The sequence below is a fragment of the Macaca nemestrina genome, chromosome 9 (assembly GCF_043159975.1).
Source record: "Macaca nemestrina isolate mMacNem1 chromosome 9, mMacNem.hap1, whole genome shotgun sequence".
NCBI classification, from domain to species: domain Eukaryota; kingdom Metazoa; phylum Chordata; class Mammalia; order Primates; family Cercopithecidae; genus Macaca; species Macaca nemestrina.
In genome coordinates this window covers 138,971,363-138,993,268 of record NC_092133.1, presented here as the reverse complement: position 1 = coordinate 138,993,268, position 21,906 = coordinate 138,971,363, and the positions used below count along the sequence as shown (strand labels likewise).

The window sequence follows — 21,906 nt, the reverse complement described above, 5'->3', positions numbered from 1 at the left end:
AACCTTCCCCGCGCCTGCGTGGCTCTGCAAGCCAATCGAAAACTCCGTCGTGCATGCCGCCAGCCAATCAGGATGTCTAGAGCGCAGCGCCTCCAGCCATTTGAAACTCCCGCTGGCTCTGCGCCTCCAGCCAATCAGGATGCCCGTCCTTGATAAAACCAGCCAGTCAGAGTGCCGGCCGCGCAACAGCAGCAGCCAGTCAGGAAACCCAGCGTTCACGCTTCCAACCATTGTCGGACTGTCAACCGTCTCCAGGCGCTTCCAGCCAATCGCAGCCGCCCGTCGCCAGCGCGGCGGTAACTGGCGCGGCGTCTCTGGGTAGTCGCGTGCGGGGCGGCGGGGCGGCGGGCGGCGGCGGCGGCCATGGGAGATATCCCCGTCGTGGGCCTCAGCTGCTGGAAGGTGACGCGGACGCGGCAGGGAGGCGCGCCGAACCTAGGGGAGCGCGGGACTTGGGGGCGCCCGACGGGGTCCAGGCCGGGGCCGGGGAGAAGCGTGGCGGCCTCCCCTCCGCCTGGCCGGCGCCCGCCTACCGCCCACACGCGGCCGGGCCTGGCCTTTCCTAAAACCGAGTCGGTGTTGCCCGCGGAGGCGCTCTCCGCGCAAGCGGGGACTGCGGCAGCCACGCGTCAGACTCGGGGGCTGCAGCCGCGGCGTTGGGCCGAGCTGCTCGGTGGAGAGGCCGAGCCCCTGTAGTCACTCAGAGCTGGAGCGGGGATGCAGAGTGGAGGCCTTGGCGGCGCTGGACTCAGCCTGAGCAGGGAACCTCGAAGCCTCCTCTCCAGTCATGAGAGAAAGAAAAGTTGGGGCCCGGCGCGGGGTGCGGGCTTGGAATCCCAGCACTTTGGGAGGCCGAGGCGGTAGGATCGCCCGAGCTCAGGAGTTCAAGACCAGCCGGGTCAACATGGCGAAACCCTGTGTCTACCAAAAATGAACAAATCAACTGGGCTTGAGGGGTGCGCGGCTGTGGTCCCAGCTACTCAGGAGGCTGAGGTGGGAGGATCACTGGAGCCCAGGAAGTCGAGGCTGCAGTGAGCTTTGATGGCGCCACTGCACTCCAGCCTGGGGCACAGAGCCAGACCTTGCTGGAAAAAAAAAAAAAAAAAGGAAAATTGGAATTGCTGATTAGGCTTTAAAGGAAACTTTGGGACCTCATGTTCCTCCCTGTTTAGAAGTAGCCCGTCCAGATGCCTGAGAAAAAGGACATATTATCGCTCTGTGCATTTATGGGGGGCACTGCAATGTTTTGAGACGTGTGTACAATTGCAGCGTGGTTAAATCAAACTAATTAACATATCCATCACTTCTCTCAGGTATTATTGTTTGTGGTGAGATGTTTGAAATGTCTTATTTTGAAATACACGTGTAGTAAATTATTGTTGACCTTTGGCATCCTAGTGTGCAGTAAGTCTTAAAAGCTGTGTCTCCTGTGTGTTTGAAACTTTGTACCGTTTGATGAGCAACTCTCCATTCCCTCCTTCCTCACCTCCCCCAGCCCCAGCCTCTTATAACCACCATTCTATTCTATGACCTTTCTCTACTTTGAACTCAATTCCTGCCAGTGATTTGAGACAGCACTAAAAAGCGTTTAAAATTTCATTTTTTTTTAAAGCTAAACTTCATTGTTGATAAAAGCTATAAGAAGTCACATAGGAAGTTAGTTACTGAGGAGTCAGAATGCTCAAGTTCTGCTCATGAAAATATTATTTAAATTATTTCTCCTACTTGCTTACCAACTCTTAGAGGCTAGGAGTGTCATTCTGTTCATATTGGTTCTCAGCATCTAGTAAAGGACGTGCATCTGGCAGCCATTCATTCAGGAAGCACTTGATGGATTAAACTGTTGAGTCTCTTGCTTCCCTTTACTTATGCAACAATTTGGTGCAGGAGTCCAGACTTCTGTGCACACAGGATAAGGAAAAATTAGTGAAAACTGTGCTCAAGCGGTCAAAATATTTTATTTCTTTCTTGGACTACAGGTGCATCAAATTGGATTAATCACAATCACTCATCACTGGTCTATGCAAAGGCTTATTTTTACTTGCCTATTTTTAATAGTGAATGAACATCACAGATCTATCAGTTATCTGTTGCCCCAGAAATGCTGCATCAATGGCCAAACACCAGACCTTGGTGGTGTACAGCAGCAAGTGTGTACCTCCTGCATGGGAGGTCAGGAGAGCAGCTCTGTGGACCTTAGCTGGGCTCTTTCACTTGGGAGTTGGCTGGTCTCAGTTGGGATGGTTGGGGCCACTCCACTTGGCTCCGCACACCTCCTGTCCTCATGCGGCTAGTTAGGGAGTGTTCTCAAGATGATGACTGAAGCACAAGAGAGCCAGGGGAGCCGTGAGATGTCTGGAGACTTCAGCCTGGGCTCTTCATTATTAGGGGCCATTTGATCCATCTGTGTGCCTGATCGGCGCTGTCTTAATTACTACAGTTCCTTGATAAGCCCTCATACCTAGTAGGGCAGGTCACCTCTCTTTGCTCTTGTGGATTTACAGTGTACAATTTGATGAGTTTTGACAGATGCGTGTACCTGGGTCCTGGCTTTTTATTTTGGCACCTTACTCTCCACTGTAAGTTTTAGAACTAGCTTACAAGTTTCCGTGGAAAACTTTATTGGGGTTTTGATTGGAACTACATTAAATCCGTCGACCAACTTGGAGATAATTGACATCTTTGTAATATTAAATCTAACTTTTCTACAAGCATGATATTCTTCTCCGTTAATAAATTGTCCTAAATATGATTCATTTCTAACATATTTTCATATGGTTGTATAGTTTTTCCTGAGGAGAATATATGTCTTTTGTTGGAATTATTCTTGGGTTCTTGATAGTGTGTTATACTACTGGAAATTATATTTCTCTGAAATTACGTTTTCTACTTGTTTCACCTGCTATATTCATTACAGTTCCAGCCACTTTACTAAACTGTACTATTATTTCTGTTAATTTGCCTTACGTTTGTTTGAATTTTCTACACAAATGATCATATCATCAGCAAATAATGGCAGTTTACTTTCCTTTTTTTCCAGTCTTTAAGCTTAAAATTGCAGCTTCTTAGTTGTTTAGGTGCTTCTGGAAAGCACCTCCAGCACAGTGGCTGTTCTTGTTTTGTACCTGATTTTAAAGGATGTAGGATGGGTTTTTTTTAATATTGATACTCTTATCAGATTAATTTTTTCCCCCAACTTACTGGGAATTTAGATTTTGAATCTAAACTGGTATTGAATCTTAACAAATATTGATTGAGATTACTTTTGTTTTTGTATTTTAATCTGTTAATATTGATGAATTACAGATTTTCTAATAACAAACCATCCTTAGATGTCTGAGATACACTCAACATGGGTATGGTATATTATCTTTTCATAAATATTGTTGCATCCAATTTGCTTTTATTTTACTTAAGAATTTTGCAACGGTATTCACGAATAAGATGAATGTGTAACTTTTAATATTTTTGTCTGATTTTGATTTCAAGGTTATGCTGGTTTTGTAGAATGAGTTAAGTCCGTCTTTTTCTGTTGTTTGCAAGTTTGTGTTAAACTGAGATGATTTCTTGAACATTTTATGAAACTTTGGTGGTTTTCTCTTTTTTTTCAAATTACTTCCTTTCTCTAATTATGTAACTATTCAAGCTTTATTCTTGAGTTAAATTTTTCTAGGAATTTTCCCATTTTATATCATTTTTCCAAATTATTGACATATAGTTATTGGTAATATTTTCTTTTAAGTCCATTTTATCTGCATGTTTTACTTTCTATTCATGTCAGTTTTTTGAAAAATTGGCCTCTTCATCAACCTGACCAGAAGTCTGTTTATTTTACTGAAGTTTTTCCAAGAACTGACGTCTGGTTTTGTTGATCTTCTCTGTTACATCTTTGTTTCTATTTTATTGATGTTATTCTTAATCATATTTTTATCTTTCCATTCAATTTCTTGGGTTCTTTTTCTAACTTAAGATGGATACTTGGTTCATTAGCTTTCAACCACTCTAAATCTGTTGCCCATAAAATGAAGATAATTATGCTGCTTTAACTTCTAGGATTACTGTGAAGCTCCAATGAGAAAGTGCTTTGTGAACTATAAAGCCCTTGTCAGTCTTCTGTTTAATGTGATTGCAAGCCCACCCACCCCCATGGTCTTCCCTAGTTCTAGTTCCTTCCCTTGCCTGAGCTTCATTTAGAGTGACTCTTCTCTTTTCTAAACTACCTTATGGCTTATAGCATCATGCATTCATTTGGGTTTGTTATATGCTTCTTTTTGAATGGATACCTTCATGTGAGTCTACACCTCAACCTTTATTATTGGACGCTGTGGAATCTGAGTGTACAGGATAAATCTTAAGCCTCTTTGCATCTCAGTTATTATTCATTCTACACTTTTTTATTGCTTTGATCATTCAGAAAGCACACCATGTAGCTCAGTTTTCTGCAGACACTAAAAATAACCTATAGTTTGTTTCCCAAAATATGTAAAGGAATTGGAACTTAGATTATTCATAAATTACTTCATAACTCTGACATTACCTGTTTTTAGACTGATTATACTAGTACCAAATTAGTGACTTAATTTTGTATGTATTATGTGGTCCACATGCTTGGGTTAAAGGGGAGATTTGTGTTGGGTTCCTCTGACTGTGGGAAGACACTTTGTTTTGTTGGTTTTGCAGGCTTCTCCGGGGAAAGTGACTGAGGCAGTGAAAGTAGCCATTGACGCAGGGTACCGGCACTTCAACTGTGCTTACTTTTACCACAACGAGAAGGAGGTTGGAGCAGGGATCCGTTACAAGATCAAGGAAGGAGCCGTAAGACGGGAGGATCTGTTCATTGCCAGTAAGGTAGGGCTTCTCTGTGCAAGGCTGGCAGAGCTTGGGTAATGCTACATCTCGGGAGGGCTTTCTACTTTCTTTATGGGAGTTGATGACTTTGTTTCATACTTGAATCAGAATAAACAAGAATATTCACAGCTTCATGAGCATGCTGAATTATATTGTGTGCAGGTTGGTTTCATATTATTTACTTGGTCATTCAGGTAGGAGTACACAGATACCCCCAATTAACAATACATTATCAAAATTGATTTAGTAATGGACACTTTGGCTACACTGGTGAGTAGGACAAAGTCCTAGCCCTCATGAAGTCTGTTTACACAGTGATTCCTAAATTCAGAATCACTGGGGTGATTGTTAAATGCAGATTCCAAATTGTACCGCACGTCTGCTGAAGGAGAAACTCTGGGTGTGGAGGGAGCAGCTTGAGCGCAGGCATAAGGCAGGAAGCAGCATGGCAGGTGCAGGGATTTGTAAGAAGCTTGGTGCGTTAGTCCATTCTCACGCTGCTGTTAGAACATACCTGGGACTGGGTAGTTTATAAAGAAAAAGAGGTTTAATGGACTTACAGTTTCACTTGGCTGGGGAGGCCTCACAATCATGACAAAAGGCGAAAGAGGAACAAAGGCACGTCTTACATGGTGGCAGACAAGAGAACGTGTACAGGGGAACTGCCCTTTATACCATCAGGTCTCATGAGACTTATTCCAGAACAGCACAGGAAAAACCTGCCCCCATGATTCAGTTACCTCCCAGTGGGTGCCTCCTATGACAGGTAGGGATTATGGGAGCTACAATTCAAGATGAGATTTGGCTGGAGACACGGCCAAACCAAATCACTTGGTCTCTCTGGACCACATGATGTCAGGTTGCAGGAGTAACGAGAAGTGAGGCTGAGTAGTGGATGGGCTGGGCCATGGAATTTCAGCTGTGCCCTGTCAGTAGCTGTGCTTTTTCCTAGAGACAGGAGCCCTGTTTGGTTTTTTTTTTTTTTTTTTTTGAGACGGAGTCTCGCTGTGTCTCCCGGGCTGGAGTGCAGTGGCGTGATCTCGGCTCACTGCAAGCTCCGCCTCCTGGGTTCACGCCATTCTCCCGCCTCAGCCTCCCAAGTAGCTGAGACTACAGGCGCCCGCCACCACGCCTGGCTAGTTTTTTTTTGTATTTTTAGTAGAGACGGGGTTTCACCATGTTAGCCAGGATAGTCTCGATCTCCTGACCTCGTGATCCACCCGCCTCGGCCTTGTTTGGTTTTTAAGTAGGGCAGCTTGTATCATATGTGAGTGCAACTTGTGTTGTGTATAGGATATTTTAGTAGGTGAAAGGAGCTTGCATTTGAGGCAGAGGCAGGAGGCCAGGTAGGAGACATTAACAGCAGTGCAGGTGGAAGATGGTGAAGGCCTGCACTGGCACAGTGGGTGAAGGAGAAGAGGAAATGGATGTGGAGGGTAATTGGGAGGCAGGCCCTGTGGAAGATGCAGAGTGGACTACGATAGTGGAGAATTCAAGAATTCCTTTGCTTTTGATTTGGAAGCGGAATGTTAAGACCATGAGTATTAGGGATTTCATGACTCAGGCTCACAGCTTCATTATTTATAAAATGAGACTTTGGATTTGAGAATTTCCTGAGTAACTTCCCAGCTAAAATTTCATACCTCAGGATTCAATGTTGTTTCTATAGTTGAATTGCCTTCTGTTTTACTTTATGGAAGTTAATGTTCTTCAGTCACCATTGCTATCTGCGCTAGAGCAGAGGGTGGTAAGAGAGCAGCCTTGGTGTGTGTTTGGCCAAGCGGCGAGAATATCTTCTGAATAGTCCAGGTAGGGAAGTGAGCAACTGGAGATTTCTGAGGCTCGCCCTGCAATGTGGAGCAAGTTGCTTCTGTGTGGATCATAGTCAGCAGTGGAAATATGTTCATTATTTTGGAAATTTGGAAAAGTTACAGAAATGTAATTAGAAATAAATAAATCACACATATACACACCACATAGAGACAACTGTGATTAACAGTGGAATACATTTACTTCCAGCATTCATTTTTTTATTTTTCTGAAGATACTGTGCTCGTTTGTTTCCATTATTTGATTGCCCTTTCTTTTACTTTCATTTAACTTATCATTTTTGTTTTTTCCTTGCTGTGACAGAGCCTTCAGGTTAGCTTATGTCACAGTCAATAAAAGTATAATGAGGGGAAAATCACAAGTTTTTCTACTTAATGGGAGTGTGGAAGGAAATAGCTAAAAGAAGTAAGGCAGTGTGAGTTAACTCACCTGTAGGCTAACCCACATGGTTACAGTGCCTTAGGAACAGAGAACCCTTAATGCAGAGTCTGTGTAAATGAGAAACACAAGATAGAGACTTCTGATTTTTCATCATGTCTTTTCTGCCTGCAGGAATTTCACTTTCGTTTTTGTTTTTGGTCCCAAGGGATCCAAATAACCACCAAATATTTCTTGGATTCCTGAGCTTCCCTTGAGGGGGAGTCAGGCAGAAGGAGTTCAGCTTTGGAGCCTCTCCCTGCAGGTGTCCTGGAACTCTTCTGAGGATAATGTCCCTGTCCTCCCGTCAGAACCTGCCATGTTGTATTTGTGGTCATCTCAACTCGGCTATTTTGGGTCCAAGACAGTAGCTTTGTGGGGCTATAGAACGGGTGCCATGCTGGCTCTGGGTGGGCATGTGTGACACTGGTCCCCTTTCCTTTGTAGCTGTGGTGCACCTGCCACAAGAAGTCCTTAGTGAAAACAGCATGCAGAAGGAGTCTAAAGGCCTTGAAGCTGAACTATTTGGACCTCTACCTCATACACTGGCCCATGGGTTTCAAGGTACCATTCAGTAGGTAGTTCATTCCGCGGTTTGCAGGACCTTCCTCCCCGTGGTTACACCCTGTCTTGCGGTGGGGAGAGCATGTACCAGCAATCAGGGCCGGGGTTCCCAGGCCGCACCTGCCACATGCTAGCTGTGGCATTTGGGCAGTCTCTGGGCCTCAGTTAAGGCTTGACCTCTGAGGCCCCCACAGGTCTGTCTTTTAAGCCAGTCACTTTTTTTCCAAGCCAAGAGAGCAGCAGGTTTTCTTCCCTTAGGTTTTTAGGTGAAAGCAGCGATCAGATGAGGAAATACTGCTGCTCAGAGAAAGTTCCCAGTGAATTCCTAGGCCTTGTCTCTGCTTGCAGGTTCTGTTCTCTTTGGAGAGTAAATGCTGTTTTGCAATATGAGAGATAATTGCTTGTTCACCTGCAGCAGGGTCCGGTGGGTTATGATGGTAGTTGACTTTTCCACTTGGTTTTATTCTCTTAATTGCTTCACAGTGTTTCTGGAGCACGCATCTGAGCCATGGCTCTGCCACTAAGCTACCCTAGTCTAGCCATGCGGCTTCCCTACTCTAGGCAACCTGCTTCTGTCTCACACAGGTCCTGGCCAGGATGTCCCTGCACATTTGCCCCGGGCTGTGATGACAGCCTGCCTGGGCGAGGGCCTGGTCACACAGTTGACACCTGTGAAATAGAGAAGCCCTTCCAGGGATGTTCTTCCTACAATGGAATGGGTGCCTGCTGCTCAGGAGTCTTTTACAAACCAACCTGTGAGAAGTTCTCTTCATGCTGCCACACTGTTGGCTACTGTTTTAGAGTAAAATAACAAAAAACACTTCATTCCTTGCACAGCTTTACTTAACTAAGGCTTTGTATCTAGTTTCCATAAATGATGTGGGCAGCTGTCCATTAGTCACACTGACTAAGAGTGAAAGATAGCCAGAGGGCAAAACCAGAGTGATGTCTGTGTCTTTGAAATTCGCTGCATGCAGAAAATCATAATTAAAACAATGGCTATAGCTATATTACACTCAATGCCAGCCAGCATTGTTTTAATTATGTACCCAGAACTATTTTAGGTGCTTTACACATATTAATTCATTTAATTCTCATGACAGTTCTACAAAGTTGACACTATTAACATCCCTTTTGGAGAGATGATAAAACTAAGACACAGAACGTTGAAGGTTTAAGTTAGATTATTGGAGCCCAGAAGTATATGCTCAGGTCAGACATTTGTTACACTTTGCTTGCCCTCATCCTTTAGCAGATTCCTGTCTTTGGATTTCTGGGTGGTAGAAAAGGAAGAGGTCTCAGATCACCCAGCAAATTACAGAGGAGGATAATGCAGCATCGTCAGCATGTCTTCTGGCCAGTAGGAACTGCTAGGCCTTGTGTGATGCTGGACAATTAGATCAGAGACCGACTATGAGTCCCGGGCTGCAATTTTGTGGAGGCTTGGATAAATGTCAACATGGGATGTGGCTTTAAAGCGAGACTGTTCATTACTTCAGCTCATCATGGAAAATGCCTCTTGCATGTGGACCAGGCTGGAACATGTGACATTTTTCCACTGTTGCTTAGGAGTGTGATTAGGTGTCATTAAATAATGACATTCACCATTAACACGCCATGTGGAGTGCATGAGGGAGGTGGCTGGACTGCACATCAGTGCTGCTCTGAAGGGTGACTTTAGGTTCTCGCCCTTTCAAGGTGTCTCTCTCTGCCCCTACCTGCTGTGTACCTTTGTATACGCATTCCTCACCTGTCCTCATCATGCGGATTCTAAGAAAAGAAGACAAGACCCTAACAGTGGAGGTAGGAGAGGGTTGACTGGGCCCTAGAAGACATGAAGAAAATGCATTCCTCACGCATTCTTTACCCGAAATTAGTAAACTGTTTTCTGGAGGCGATGGGAGAGGACAGCCTTGCATCAGTGAGGATACGGGGTCTTCCTTTCCCATCTCGTGAGAGATGGACAGGGAACATCAGGCTGGCAGAGGCTTTGCCAGCCATCCAGTCCCATCAGCCATTGGTCTTTTCTTAGAAAGGTGAAGACTGGGCCTGGTCACATGGCCAGGCTGGGGTTGCTTAGTGACAGGGCCGTGGCTTGGATGCAGGTCTCCTGACACATGTTTGTTTGTTTGTTTGTTTGTTTGTGTTTTTCACACATCTCAATTGTCCTTCTTCACAGCCTCCTCATCCAGAATGGATCATGAGCTGCAGTGAACTTTCCTTTTGCCTCTCACATCCTGGAGTGCACGACTTGCCTCTGGACGAGAGCGACATGGTCATCCCTGGTGACACGGACTTCCTGGACACGTGGGAGGTGAGCTGAGCCATACCACCAGGCAGCCTCATCCTGTGTGGGTCTCCACCCAGGATGCAGTGAGCCCCGAGCTACTTGTGTTCAAAGACATCAAGGTTGTCTTCCTGAGATGTGGAGTTTGCAGAACAAACAAGGAACCAATACCCAAAGAACTCAGAGACCTCAGTGACTTTCTTGTTACCTTTGGTTTGGTGTAGTGCAGCCCTCTTGATACATTATTTAAGGGGTAGCTCATTATAGACCTCACGTTTTTTCTCAAATATTTATTTTTTGATTAAAAAACCGTATTTCTTTCAGAAAATGCAGGAGAGTTCTTCCATATCAAACTAACATCAAAAAATTTATTTTCCCGGTACCCAGCAGTTACCACTGTTAATGTTTTAAGTTTCTTTTTCTCTCAGGCATTTCAGAGTGATGAAGTTGGCAGCATGGAAGCTCAGGCTGGGGAGGCTAGACCAGTGTTGGGGAAGGTTACCAAGTGTCAGCCCATTTCCAGAGTTGAGACCAAAAACAGCCCTTTACTGCAGGGGCTTGCAGTAAAGTCTTGAGCAGGAAATTAAGGAGGTGGTGGTTCCTGGAAGTTGACCCACAGGCTGGCGTGGGTCTCAGACTTGGGCTCCAGCATGGCTGACAGAGCACGTCTGGTCTTACGGTCTTGCTAACCAGCATGTGGGATGGGACGTCACATTTGAGGCCCAAGAAGAAAGTAAGCTTAAGCTTAAGCATGCTGAGGTTAGGACAGAGCTTGCTGGGTGAAGCTCTCCAGGAAGGAGGCCAGAGGGAACCCTCGAACAGGGAGGAGTCCCAGGCTAGGCTCCCCCGATCAGTAGAAGACAAAGACTGCCCTAAGGTATCTGCAATGTCAGGACCAAGGCCCATGGGCCTCAACCCTTTCTGTCACACTGTTTTATGTCCTAAAAGATCTGGGTTAAACTCTAGGGTGCTCATGTAGCACCAGCGAGGTTCCGGTGATTGTTGCAGAGTTAAGGCAGTAACTGACTGCTGCGTGTTGGCCCATTGGTCACTCAGGACTTGCTGCTGACTGCGGACCCTGGCACGAAGCCATGCTCTTCCTGAAGCTCAGGGGCAGCCTGGCTTGCTAGTCAGTAACCAGCTCAGAGCTTTAGGTTGCTCTGCCCAGAAGTTCCTTAAAATAGTAAGTGGAGAAGGTGGGATAGGAGAATGATGATGCATCTGTGTGCTTAAGAAGGTCAATGTCTCAGTGGAAAGAAAGGTGAACAAATAAAATCCGCAGCAGACATGCTGGCCAGACATCAGGAGGAATAGGAACAAGAAGAGCTCACACGTGTCGAGTGCTGGACGCCAGCCTTAGATGACGCATTCTGTGATTCCACATAACCCCTAAACATCCCCGTGGCACAGGTAGTGTCGCCCTGTCCTGAAGCTGAGAAAACTGGGGCCAAGTGAGGTCATGCAACTTGCCCAGCATCCCCTAGCCAGGAAAGATGGGACTGGAATCAGACCTTGAGTGCAGAAATGCTTTTGAAGCTTCAAGTAAAATATTATAAAAATATTGGGTGCAACCAGTTTTAGAATACCATACAGAACTGCTGAGGGACATAGATTGTCAGTGCAGTAGACAGAAGCTTCATACCCAGCGGAGTCATTGTTCTGTTATAGGCCATGGAGGACCTGGTGATCACCGGGCTGGTGAAGAACATCGGAGTGTCAAACTTCAACCATGAGCAACTTGAGAGGCTTTTGAATAAGCCTGGGTTGAGGTTCAAGCCTGTAACCAACCAGGTAAGCCGATGGAAGCATCAGAGAGTTTAACCTGTGTGGCTGGTCCACCAGCTGCCACTTCTGTAGGGCTCTTCTGGAAATGGGAGGATGAGTGAAGCACAAAACAGGCCTATTCTCCTCTGCCAGCACTCAGAATGGTGACTAAAGGCAGCAGCTAGCCAAGTGGCTTTCTTGAAGGTGCGTCTGGGTAGGTGGTACTGTTGGCAGGCAGGGCATGAGCTGGCACTTGGCCCTCCATGTGCGGTACAGGCAGGTCACCAGGTGTGCTCAGAAGTGGTTAGGGTCCTGGCAGGGGCCTCACCCTCATTCGGGAGCATGGACCTCCCCTCCGTCTCTTCCCAGCCTGCAGCCTGCAGCAAGAAAGAGTGGATGACCAGATGGCTTCACGCCAGGCTCACAGACTGCTGAAGCTGACGCAGGCACTTCGTTTTTTAATGCAGAGAAAAGACTTGTGGGGAAAGAACTACTGTATTTTCTAGACTAGCTTTGTATGTTCAAAGATCATTTATACGGTACTTAAGCTTTTTATTGAAGAGTAGAAGTGCACATGTGAAAATGGAACTGTATACATTCTCATAAACTGAGCATAGCTCTGGGACCAGCATCCAGCTCAGTAAACAGCACATCCAGTGACCCTGTAACCCCTGCCGAGCACAGCATCGTTCCCATTCCCAGCAGCTGGGATTCACTTCAGAACTTTACACAGATAAAATAGTGATGTGGCATAAACCCCTCTGTGCTCGCCTCTTGCACACAGCGCTGTGTTTGTGTGCATGGGATTGTAGAGAGTGCTGTCTTATTTCTTGTGGTATTCTGTTTTGTGAATTAACCACAATTGAGTTATCCATTCTGCTGTTAATGAGTACTTGGACAGTTTCCAGTTTGGGACTATTAAGAATAGAGCATCACGTTCTATTTTTTAAAATAAATAACGCTTTTTAAAAAAGTTCTATACAGAATAGATGCACAAAAGTGTGCGAATCATAAAAGGCATACATAACTTGATGAATTTTTGCAAGTGAACAAACTCAAGTATTCAGCACCCAGAACAAGGAAAAGGCCCTCAGCCATTCAGTAGCTCCCCTGGGTCCTGTTGTGGCCGCCACCATGAAGAGCAACCTGGCTTCTGACCCAGCTTCTAATGTAGTTTAACTTTGCCTTGTATACAATCCTGTGTACGTTAAGTTTTTATATATGTTTATATGGATAGTAGCTTCCGTTTTGTGTCAGTATTTTTAGTTGTTCAGCACTTTAAATACCTGGGAATGATTATGGCATAGTCTGAGTAGACAAGGTGGAGTGGAGGGTCTGCTTTCTGATAGGATGATGGACACCCAGGAACACAGGATTCAGAAGGCTCCAGAAGGCTGGCATCTCTTGGAGGCTTTCCAAAGAGGCTGATCTTGATGAGTGTGGCATGTTCCTGAGAGCAAAAGCACTATTCATAGTTCTCTGTAATTTACACTAAATATTTATTTTAAATATCCCTATAACCTGGAATTATATATGAGAGTTTGGAGAATGTGCAAGAGACAGTGATCCTGCTCTCTAGCTGCTTAAAATGATCATTCAAGTCACCGGTAGCAGGTGTTTGTCACATGTAGTTCCTCAATTTGATTCATTTACTCAGTGGATGTATTTTTAGCATTCCTACGTGTCTACATTGTTCTTAGTGTTGGCAAGACATTATGAACAAAACAAATTCAAACAAAAATCTCTATCTTCATGAGGCTTATATCTTGGTGACCACAGAAAGACAATAAGCAAATAGTAAAAGTGATAGTGATAGGTGCTGTAGAGGAAAATAAAGGCCTGGGGAGATGGGAGCTATGGAGTGTTACAGTCTTCACCTGAGTGCTCCGGGAAGGCCCCGCAGAGCAGGTGGTATTGGAACATTCAGATGATGTAGGCGTCCCCAAGGCCATGGACTCAGAGACCATGACAGCCGCTGGCCTCTTGGAGATTGCTCTGTCCAGCCTCCTCACAACAGAAACACTTACGCCTGGAGCTGGCCCCCATGGCTACTCAGTGACAGCCAAGACTTTGACGCAGGTCTTCTCTTGTAGAGCTTTTCTTGAACACCAGTGGTCTGAATTTTATGTAAGCTGTGATTCTGTTATAGATTGAGTGCCACCCATATCTTACTCAGAAGAATCTGATCAGTTTTTGCCAATCCAGAGGTGTGTCCGTGACTGCTTACCGTCCTGTTGGTGGCTCGTGGTAAGGATACATCAATGGTGTGTTAGTCAGAGTCCGACTGGGAAGTAGGTGCCACCTTCTCATTTCCTTGGGATGATTGAGGGAGGATTTAACGGAGATTTTGACAGGGTGTGGAGGGATGGGACCACAGGGGGCTGTCCACACCTCTCAAGCCTGGGGTTGAAGACATGGCTTATTATTGGAAGCCAGGGAGTGGCTGTGAGTGGACTGCCCTGGGAGGGGCAGGACCTCTTCAGGGACATAAACCAGCCTGGAGTGACCTCTTTGCTGAGTTCCCCACCAGGGCGTCAGTCCCCTTCTGACCTCCTGACAAGGATGCTGCCCAGGTCTCTCCGTGGTTGGATGAGGCGCAGCCTGCTGTCATCCTTACCCAGGCGCTGCAGCTGTTCTGTGCTCCCTCGATCAGCTAAGGGACCTCCAGCCATTCAGCCACCTTAACCAGAAGCTTGGAAATCATCCGTCCCCACATCCCTAGTCCAATCCAGCACCAAAGTCTGTTGATTATTCTGCCAGGAGAAGTTGGACTTTGTGTCATGATTTCATTTCTGCCATCACTGTCACTGCCTTAGTTAAGTAGAATTCCCGAGGTCCTTAGAGGAGCCCCTCGGCTCCCTCCCTGGCCCACTCTATTCCAACCCATTGCTCCCAGAGGAAGCTGAAAGGAGCTGTCTCTTTCCTTTCCTGTGATCGTATCACTTTCCTGGGAAAAATTATTCAGGTCTTGGTGTGGCCTGTGAGATGCAGCCAGCCTGACCTCTGCCCGCCTCTGGCCTCATTCGTCCCTATCCCTGTGAACATCCTGGGCTTCAGCCACATGAAGCTGTTATGGGGTCCTTGGATAGAACATGTTTTCTCACCTCTGTGCCTTTGCAAATACAGTTCTCTTTACCCACAAATCTTTTTTTTTTTTAATCTGGCAAACTCCAGTTTCTAATTTAAGGTTCAGTCCAGTCCAGCATCATCTCCTCCAGGAAGCCCTTCTGACCCCTCATTTATGTTTCTTACACAGCCCCTGTCACATTGTCTTGTGATTTTCTTCTCAGTCTCTTCCACTAGTCAAAGCAACCAGCGTGCAGGTATTTTATTTATTCTTCTCTTCCCAGCTCCTAGCTCAGCACCTGGGAAACATTGGGAACCCCCAAAAGGCTGAAATTACTTGACTTTTATCACCTGTGTGTTTTCCTTGTGAAGTGGGGCATGTGTGTTTGAACTTGGTACCAGCTGGAAAGTCCCTAGAAGGCTGGGTCCGTTCCATAGCTGAGCTTTGGGGTAGAGGATCCTCTGATGGAGTGAGTCAGGGAGCTCTCAGACTGACTGGGGCGGGCCACTGTGCACTCTGTTTGGCTCCTTCAGGAGACCTTGAGGATAATAATAGCACAATGCCTGAAACAGGGTGATGGCTCAGTACACACTTGTTGAAAAAATGAATCCTTAGAGTTCTCAGGGCCCACCCGAGCCTGAACAGAGGATGCATAGAGACTCTATGATCATCTTCAAAACCACTTTTAAAGGTTCCACATGTTCACAGTATTCACTTTTTAGTGGTATTTTGGGTGAACTTTTCTGAAAGTATCATCATCAACAAATACCGATTTGCAGCGCTGTGCCAAGGCGTACAGTAGAAGCTGCGAAGTCAGAGAGCCCTGAGAGTCAGGGGGCGTCAAAGCTTGAGAGCCCACTGGCTGCGTGCGCTGACATGGCCACCTGGTTCTTGAGGAAAAGCACAAAATACACATGAAAAGTGATGTTATGTAGCCCTGTTCACCGAAGTGTTAGCAGTGGTTATCTCCAGACTAGAACTGTGGGGTGATGTGCTTTTCTGCATTTAAAAATTTCCTATGGTCAGCATGTGTCATGATCAGAAAATAAATCTTTCATTTTGGACAAGGATTTCTTCTTTCTAAAGAAAGGGACATCCATGTTGGATCTCCTGGCTCACCCCCCTGTGCTGTGTCTCTCTAGTGAAGGGGTTGACCTGATAGATGACCCTGTGATCCAGAGGATTGCAAAGGAACACAGCAAGTCTCCTGCTCAGGTACTGAGGGAGGGCTGTTCCGAGCCAGGTGGGGTTCTCTGACGACTTCACATCCTTGCGGAGTCCTGGGGCTTGGCAGGTCCCAGGAAGGGATTGGCTCACCCAGGTGAGTCTATGACTCATTAGACCCTCCCAGCGTTGAGCAGAAGTTGGTCTGCAGCCCCATTCCCAGTCACTCAAGCCATGTACTCTTGTCTCCAAGCCTGTCGAGACTCAGAGGAAGAGCTTCCAGGCCTCCCTCTGCCCCACCACCTGCATGCATGGTTAGTATGAGATGGAACAGAAAAGTTATTTAGTCTAGTCTTCTTTGTTCTAACATCTAGTGGGAGGGCTGGGCGCATGTTAAGGAATTCTCATTAAGCAGATTCTGTTGACCTCCTCCTTGGGCTGATGGCTGTCATTACCAACATATTGACAGAGCTGCTCAGTAAATGCCAGTAACAGTAACTGCTGTCATTGACTCTTGGACTCTTACTGCACCATAAAACTCAGGGTGTTAGCAAATAACTTAGACTACCTGGGATTTCCCTTTGTGTGATAGTAGACTTTTTGTTTCCTTGCAGATCTTGATCCGATTTCAAATCCAGAGGAATGTGATAGTGATCCCCGGATCTATCACCCCAAGTCACATTAAAGAGAATATCCAGGTAGGTGTTTTCCTTCTTTTATTTAGAGGGTTTCAGATCGTGTGTTAGATGGGAAGGGATGACTGCTGTAGCACACGGCCTCAGGATCGCGGGGCTTGATGCAGCAGGGGCCTCTGCCTCTGCACTGTGGGTGTTGGTGGCTGACCTTTCACTCAGCGATCCAAGGACCCAGGCTCCTTCCATCTTAGGGCCCTCTCTCCCCTAGGGTGTTGGTGTCTTCTCCATCCAGCCCAAGATGAGGAAGGAGGGAAGAGCATCTTATTGGAAACATTTGTATGGGCAAGGCTTGAGCATGTGCATCAGTCACATGGCTGCGCTGGCCCGCAGGGGAGGCTGGGTGTCTCCTAAGCATGTGCTCAGGAGAAAGGGGAGGCAGTTGGTGGACAGGGTGCCACCTTCTGTCGCGTGGAGGTGTGCCCACGTGGCCTGAGGGCACTGCTTTGAGTTGTGTGGGAAGGGTCTGGTCCTGACTCCTGTCTAGTGACTTCCGAGAGGCAGGAGTGAAGACTGGCGTGTGAAATCTATTTTTGGAGCTATGTGAAGGAACTATGTGTGGTTTCAACCCTGATGACATAGTCTATAACCCAGTCAGGGTCATGGACTTGGGATTCCCACAGGCCCACTCACAATTTAACTGCTGCATAACCTCTCTAAGCCTTCGTTTCTTCATTAGAGCACCCTCTGATAGGATCACTGTGAGGGTGAAATGTAATGATATAGTGAAGGGGTGGCATAGTGCCTGGCTTATGGAAGTACCTGATGCTCTTAGCTGCCAGTCACCCCCAGTCACGGATGTCACCCGTAACGATCACAGGCAATGACAGGCATTGGTGGCAGCCCACAGCCATTGATCATTTCGGCACAGGTGTGTGTGAGCCTGGGGCCAGCTGCACAGCTGCATTTCCATAGACAGCATGTGCCCAGGAGTGTCCCTCTGGGTGTCCGAACTGCCTATGAGCTCCACGAGGCACTGCTGCATCCTCAGGGCTCTGTTTGGTTGTGCCAAGCAAGCATTGCCACCGGGGTTTATTGACTGACCCATCTGTAGCAGTGCCTGTGCCCTCAGTCTCACTGTGCATGCCAAGCTGGCTGCCGGTGGGCATAGCCCTGCCATTGACAGGAGAGACAGGCCACCCACGATGGGAGGACCCGGGGATGGGCAGGCTCCTCAGGGTATCCACAGCGCTCTTCCTGCTGGGCCCTTGTCCAGCTCACCTGCTCCCCGCATGCACTTCTCTTCTTTCTCAGGCATCCTGCTCTTTGAATAGCCCAGAGCAGCTCTGGGTGACCAGCCAACCTTAAACCTGAAAAGTGTTGATTTGTCTGAGCTGTAAACTCAGTTCTCTCCAATGGCTATTGACAGGCCTCTTGGAATGAGGCTGCAGGTCTCTTGTAGTGGTTAGAATTTAGCATTGCTGACTGACTGGCATCTGCTCCACATGGGGGCCTGGTCTAAGGTGCCCTCTGTGCCCTGCAGGGCAGCTAGGATTGCCCCTGGGAGGACATAGGCTGGGGATGATTATCTGACCCTCCCATGGGAGGAGCCACTGAGTGAGCAACTCAGCAGGTGGCAGGGGGCCGCATCTGCCCCAGTTCTGCCCTCGTGGCTCTCAGTGCCTGGGATGGGATCCCCATGGCCTAGTGGCAGTGAATGTGAAACAGGGACCTCAGACCCAGCTGAGATGCTCCCGTTCCTCTATTAGGTCTGCTACACACTGAGGGGAAATGCCATCCCCAGGCAGTGAGACAGGACCAGGCTGACATGAGACCTGAGGGCCAAAGCAGAAGTGACAAAGCAAAGATAAGGGCTGAGCACAGAGAGCAGCAGCAGGTTAGGAGGGGCTGGAGGAAGTGCTCATGCTGTCAGGAGGAGGTGGGAGCCAGGGAGAAGAAAGACACCCAGTGGCGCAGGCACAGGGCTCCCAGTGCAGGGTGCTGCCCCGGCCCGCCGCCTGTGGCCCCAGTGCCTCTCAGAACTGCTGCTGCAAGGCTGCCTGCCCTTTATAGGGACTCTTCTAGAACTGCTCATGATTCCCTTTAAACCCAAGAATCCCCCTACCCCAGCCCCAGCACTCCTCACTCCCTCCAGATGACACGCTGAGGCTACTTTCTCCTGGCCTCAGGAGGGGGAGGCTCTTGTGGGGGAGAGGCTGAGGTTCTCCAGGTCCTTGCACTGGAATCACTCAGTGCACCCCTCCTCCTACCGCAAGACAGCCACTCTGCCAGGCCAGGGTGGGCGCTGATGCTGTAGCCATGGGTCCTATTCCTCAGTGTGTGGGGACAACAAAAGGGGAGGGACGGGCAGAAAAGAATACTGTTTTCAAGGAAGAAAAATGGATCACTCAGAAAACTTACTCTGTGATATGGTACCGTTAGAGTTCATAGTCCCAGGGCCAAGTGGGTCCTTAGTTGGCAGGTGTATGGAACAAATGGTTTTGTTGGGTTTTTGAGGGGTAGCAGAGTCAGTGGGAAAAATTCTGTGCCTTTTTTTTTTTTTTTTTTTTTTTGAGATAGAGTTTCACTCTGTCATCCAAGCTGGAGTACAGTGGTAGTGTGATCTCGGCTCACTGCAACCTCCACCTCCTGGGTTCAAGCGGTTCTCCTGCCGCAGCCTCCTGAGTAGCTGGGACTAGAGACACATGCCACCTCATCCGGCTCATTTTTTTATTTTCAGTAAAGATGGAGTTTCACCATATTGGCCAGGCTGGTCTCCAACTCCTGACCTTGTGATCCGCCCATCTTGGCCTCCAAGTGCTGGGATTGGAGTGAGCCACCGCACCCAGCCGCCATACCTTTTAACTATTCCCACTTGTCCTTTATTCCACTAAGATGAGTGCAGTATATATTTCCATCTTTCCAAGGCTTCCTAAATGTAGCCAAGGCCAAGCCAGCACCAGTCACATGATCAAAATCAAAGGGCGTTTGGGGAATCCAGGCTGTGATTCAGGGAAGTTCCAAGTGTCTGATGAAGTGTTTGTTTCACATCTGTGTGTCCCTTGCAGGTCTAGCACAGTGCTCTGTAGGTAACATGCGCTCCATGAAATGTGAATTGAAGTTGAGTTTTCTACAAACATTGTGTTTTGGTTCCAGGTGTTTGATTTTGAGTTAACACAGCACGATATGGATAACATCCTCAGCCTAGACAGGAATCTCCGACTGGCCACATTCCCCATGTAAATATGACTCCTTCTTTTAAAAATAGAGGGAAGAATGTACAGATTGGATGATTGGTGTCTGAATAGGTATTTATCATACACATTTTAAATTAATTAAACCTTCTCATTGTAATTCTTTTCCTGTTTGAAGGTGGGCCACTGAATGAAGCTAATTTCACGCACTGGGGAGTTTAAAAGTGTATAACTGTATCATTTAAAATGTTTCTCTTAAAAAATAATCACTCGTTGTTTCTATTTTTGATTTGTTTTTCTGTTTTTCAGAACTAAAAATCACAAAGACTATCCTTTCCACATAGAATACTGAGGACAGCTTCCCATTCCTTGTTTCTGCTCAGCCCAGATGCACCAACGCCATTGGTGATGTTGACCCTTCTCTGTCATCACAGCGCCAGGGCAGCTGTGCCTGGGATGAGAGCCACACAGTCAGGGGGGCTGCAAGAGCCGCCTTCTCTGACACATCTGGAGAATTGAGTGTGTTCTAAGTGAAGGCAATGGGGTTTCTCCAGGACAGCCTGTGTGGCCTCTACTCTGAAAAAAGACACTGATGATTGATCAATGAAATTTGCCTTCACATTTTAAGAAAACTTTATCTTACGGAATTACTGAAGCCATCTGCAGAGCTGAGGAAACAGTGTAATGTGTCTCTGCCCCATTGCCCAGCTCCACCAATTGTGCCCCAGGCCAGCCCGTGTCACCTTCACTTCCTTCTCTGCCCTGCCAATGACCCCCAGGTTATTCTAAAGCGGAGTCCTTCCCTTCCCCCATTGGGAAGTGAAATGGGATAAGTCTGGGACACTGTCAGAGTTCAATAAAGAGGCTTTTTTCTTCCTTAAAAATCTGAATTTTTTTTTTTTGGAGACAGTCTCACTATGTCTCCCAGGCTGGAGTATAGTCAAGTGATCTCGGCTCACTGCAACCTCCGCCTCCTGGGCTTAAGTGATCCTCCTGCCTCAGCCTCCCAAGTAGCTGGTTAATTCCTAAATACTAGTTGTTAATGTGGTCTTCTGATAAGTCAGATTATACCTGGGGAACCCCCATAGCGGATATGAAACACAGTTCACTTCCTCACATCCGCTCATTCAGCCTGTTTAGATTCATGTATCAGAAGGAGGCCCTGCAGAGCATGGTGTTCATGCCCAGGCGTTGGTAGAGGGTATGGTTTAATGGACTTCGTATGGTCCAGACGCTGTGATCCCTGTCCTGGCTGTCTGCTCAGCGAATCTGGCCAACTCCTGTACCCTGGAATTCACATGAATCTCCAGGGATATAACTTCTCAACTCATAGGCCCTTGGCTGCTATTCAAAATGAATTAAGCCAGAAGGAAATTGATGTCTGCTCCATGGTCTCTTCCCACTTCCTGCGTTCCCCACCTCAGCCTCCATACGAGCCTCTCATTTCCTCCTCATATCAGGGGAGATATGGAGGTGTTGCCCAGTGGCTGAAGGGGACTATTTGGGGACAGTACCCTCCACATCACTTCCCATTTTCACTTTATCACAGGCAGGCCAGCTGAGTCAGATATGTGGGTTCTGCAGATAAAAGCTGTGCCTTTCTAGCTCTGTGATTCTGAGCAGACTGCCTCACCTCCCAGCCCTCAGTGTCCTTGTCCACTCAATGGAGGAACTGCAGCACCTCCCGGTTGTGGAGACAGTGTCTGGCCCAGGATATGTCCCAGCAAGAATGCATTGTTGCTACGACCAGTATCATTGCCATTGCCTTGTTCCTCAGTTTCTCATCCACCTCCCTGCCCAGCCTTCCAGATGTTCCGGGGCATGTAGGAACCTTCTAGCTTGGCCTCAAGAGAGGACTTCGCTGCAGGCGTCCCAAAACGAAAAGACATGTGACTGGTGCAAGAGCTTCATGGGAGCCTCACCCTCGTGGGAGTAGGATTGAGGGTGAGGTATCATGGTTTGACCAAATTTCCAAGGGGCGTTTAATCAGAAGACTGTTTACAAAGGACGCAGGAAATGGGAGGGTCTTTGGACCTTCCTGTGATCAGGCCCTGCTCCACCACTATGGACCTTTAATTTTTCCATGTTCATGACTCCTTATCATTCATTAGCTGTGTGACTTTGTGCAAATTCCTTAAC

At 47.2% G+C, this 21,906-nt stretch overlaps 1 protein-coding gene across 5 annotated transcripts; it reads left to right on the top strand.

Annotated features, from left to right (window-relative positions):
• The first annotated feature begins 246 nt into the window (after window positions 1–246).
• LOC105490785 (aldo-keto reductase family 1 member E2) lies at window positions 247–20,651 on the top strand. Of its 5 annotated transcripts, none has more exons than XM_011756695.2 (10): window positions 247–402; window positions 4,681–4,848; window positions 7,543–7,659; window positions 9,839–9,973; window positions 11,615–11,737; window positions 13,860–13,957; window positions 15,920–15,992; window positions 16,556–16,639; window positions 19,730–19,812; window positions 20,077–20,651. In XM_011756695.2, the coding sequence occupies exons 1-10, from the start codon at window positions 364–366 to the stop codon at window positions 20,117–20,119; spliced, it is 963 nt and encodes a 320-aa protein (XP_011754997.1). In that variant the 5' UTR covers window positions 247–363; the 3' UTR covers window positions 20,120–20,651. The 5 variants fall into 5 exon arrangements, with proteins under 5 accessions (XP_011754997.1, XP_011754999.1, XP_070926629.1 ...); XM_071070527.1 differs by lacking the exon at window positions 247–402 and adding an exon at window positions 564–898; XM_011756697.3 differs by lacking the exon at window positions 7,543–7,659 and having other exon boundaries at window positions 255–402.
• The last annotated feature ends 1,255 nt before the right edge of the window (window positions 20,652–21,906 follow it).

What these genes read in the sequence shown, in the direction of transcription:
- LOC105490785 (XM_071070527.1), top strand. Translation starts at nt 788, where the DNA reads ATGAGAGAAAGAAAAGTTGGGGCCCGGCGCGGGGTGCGGGCTTGGAAT. An exon ending in AGGAGTTCAAGACCAGCCGG is followed by an intron (nt 899 to 4,680) that starts GTCAACATGGCG and finishes TTGGTTTTGCAG; the next exon opens with GCTTCTCCGGGGAAAGTGAC. An exon ending in ACTTCCTGGACACGTGGGAG is followed by an intron (nt 9,974 to 11,614) that starts GTGAGCTGAGCC and finishes GTTCTGTTATAG; the next exon opens with GCCATGGAGGACCTGGTGAT.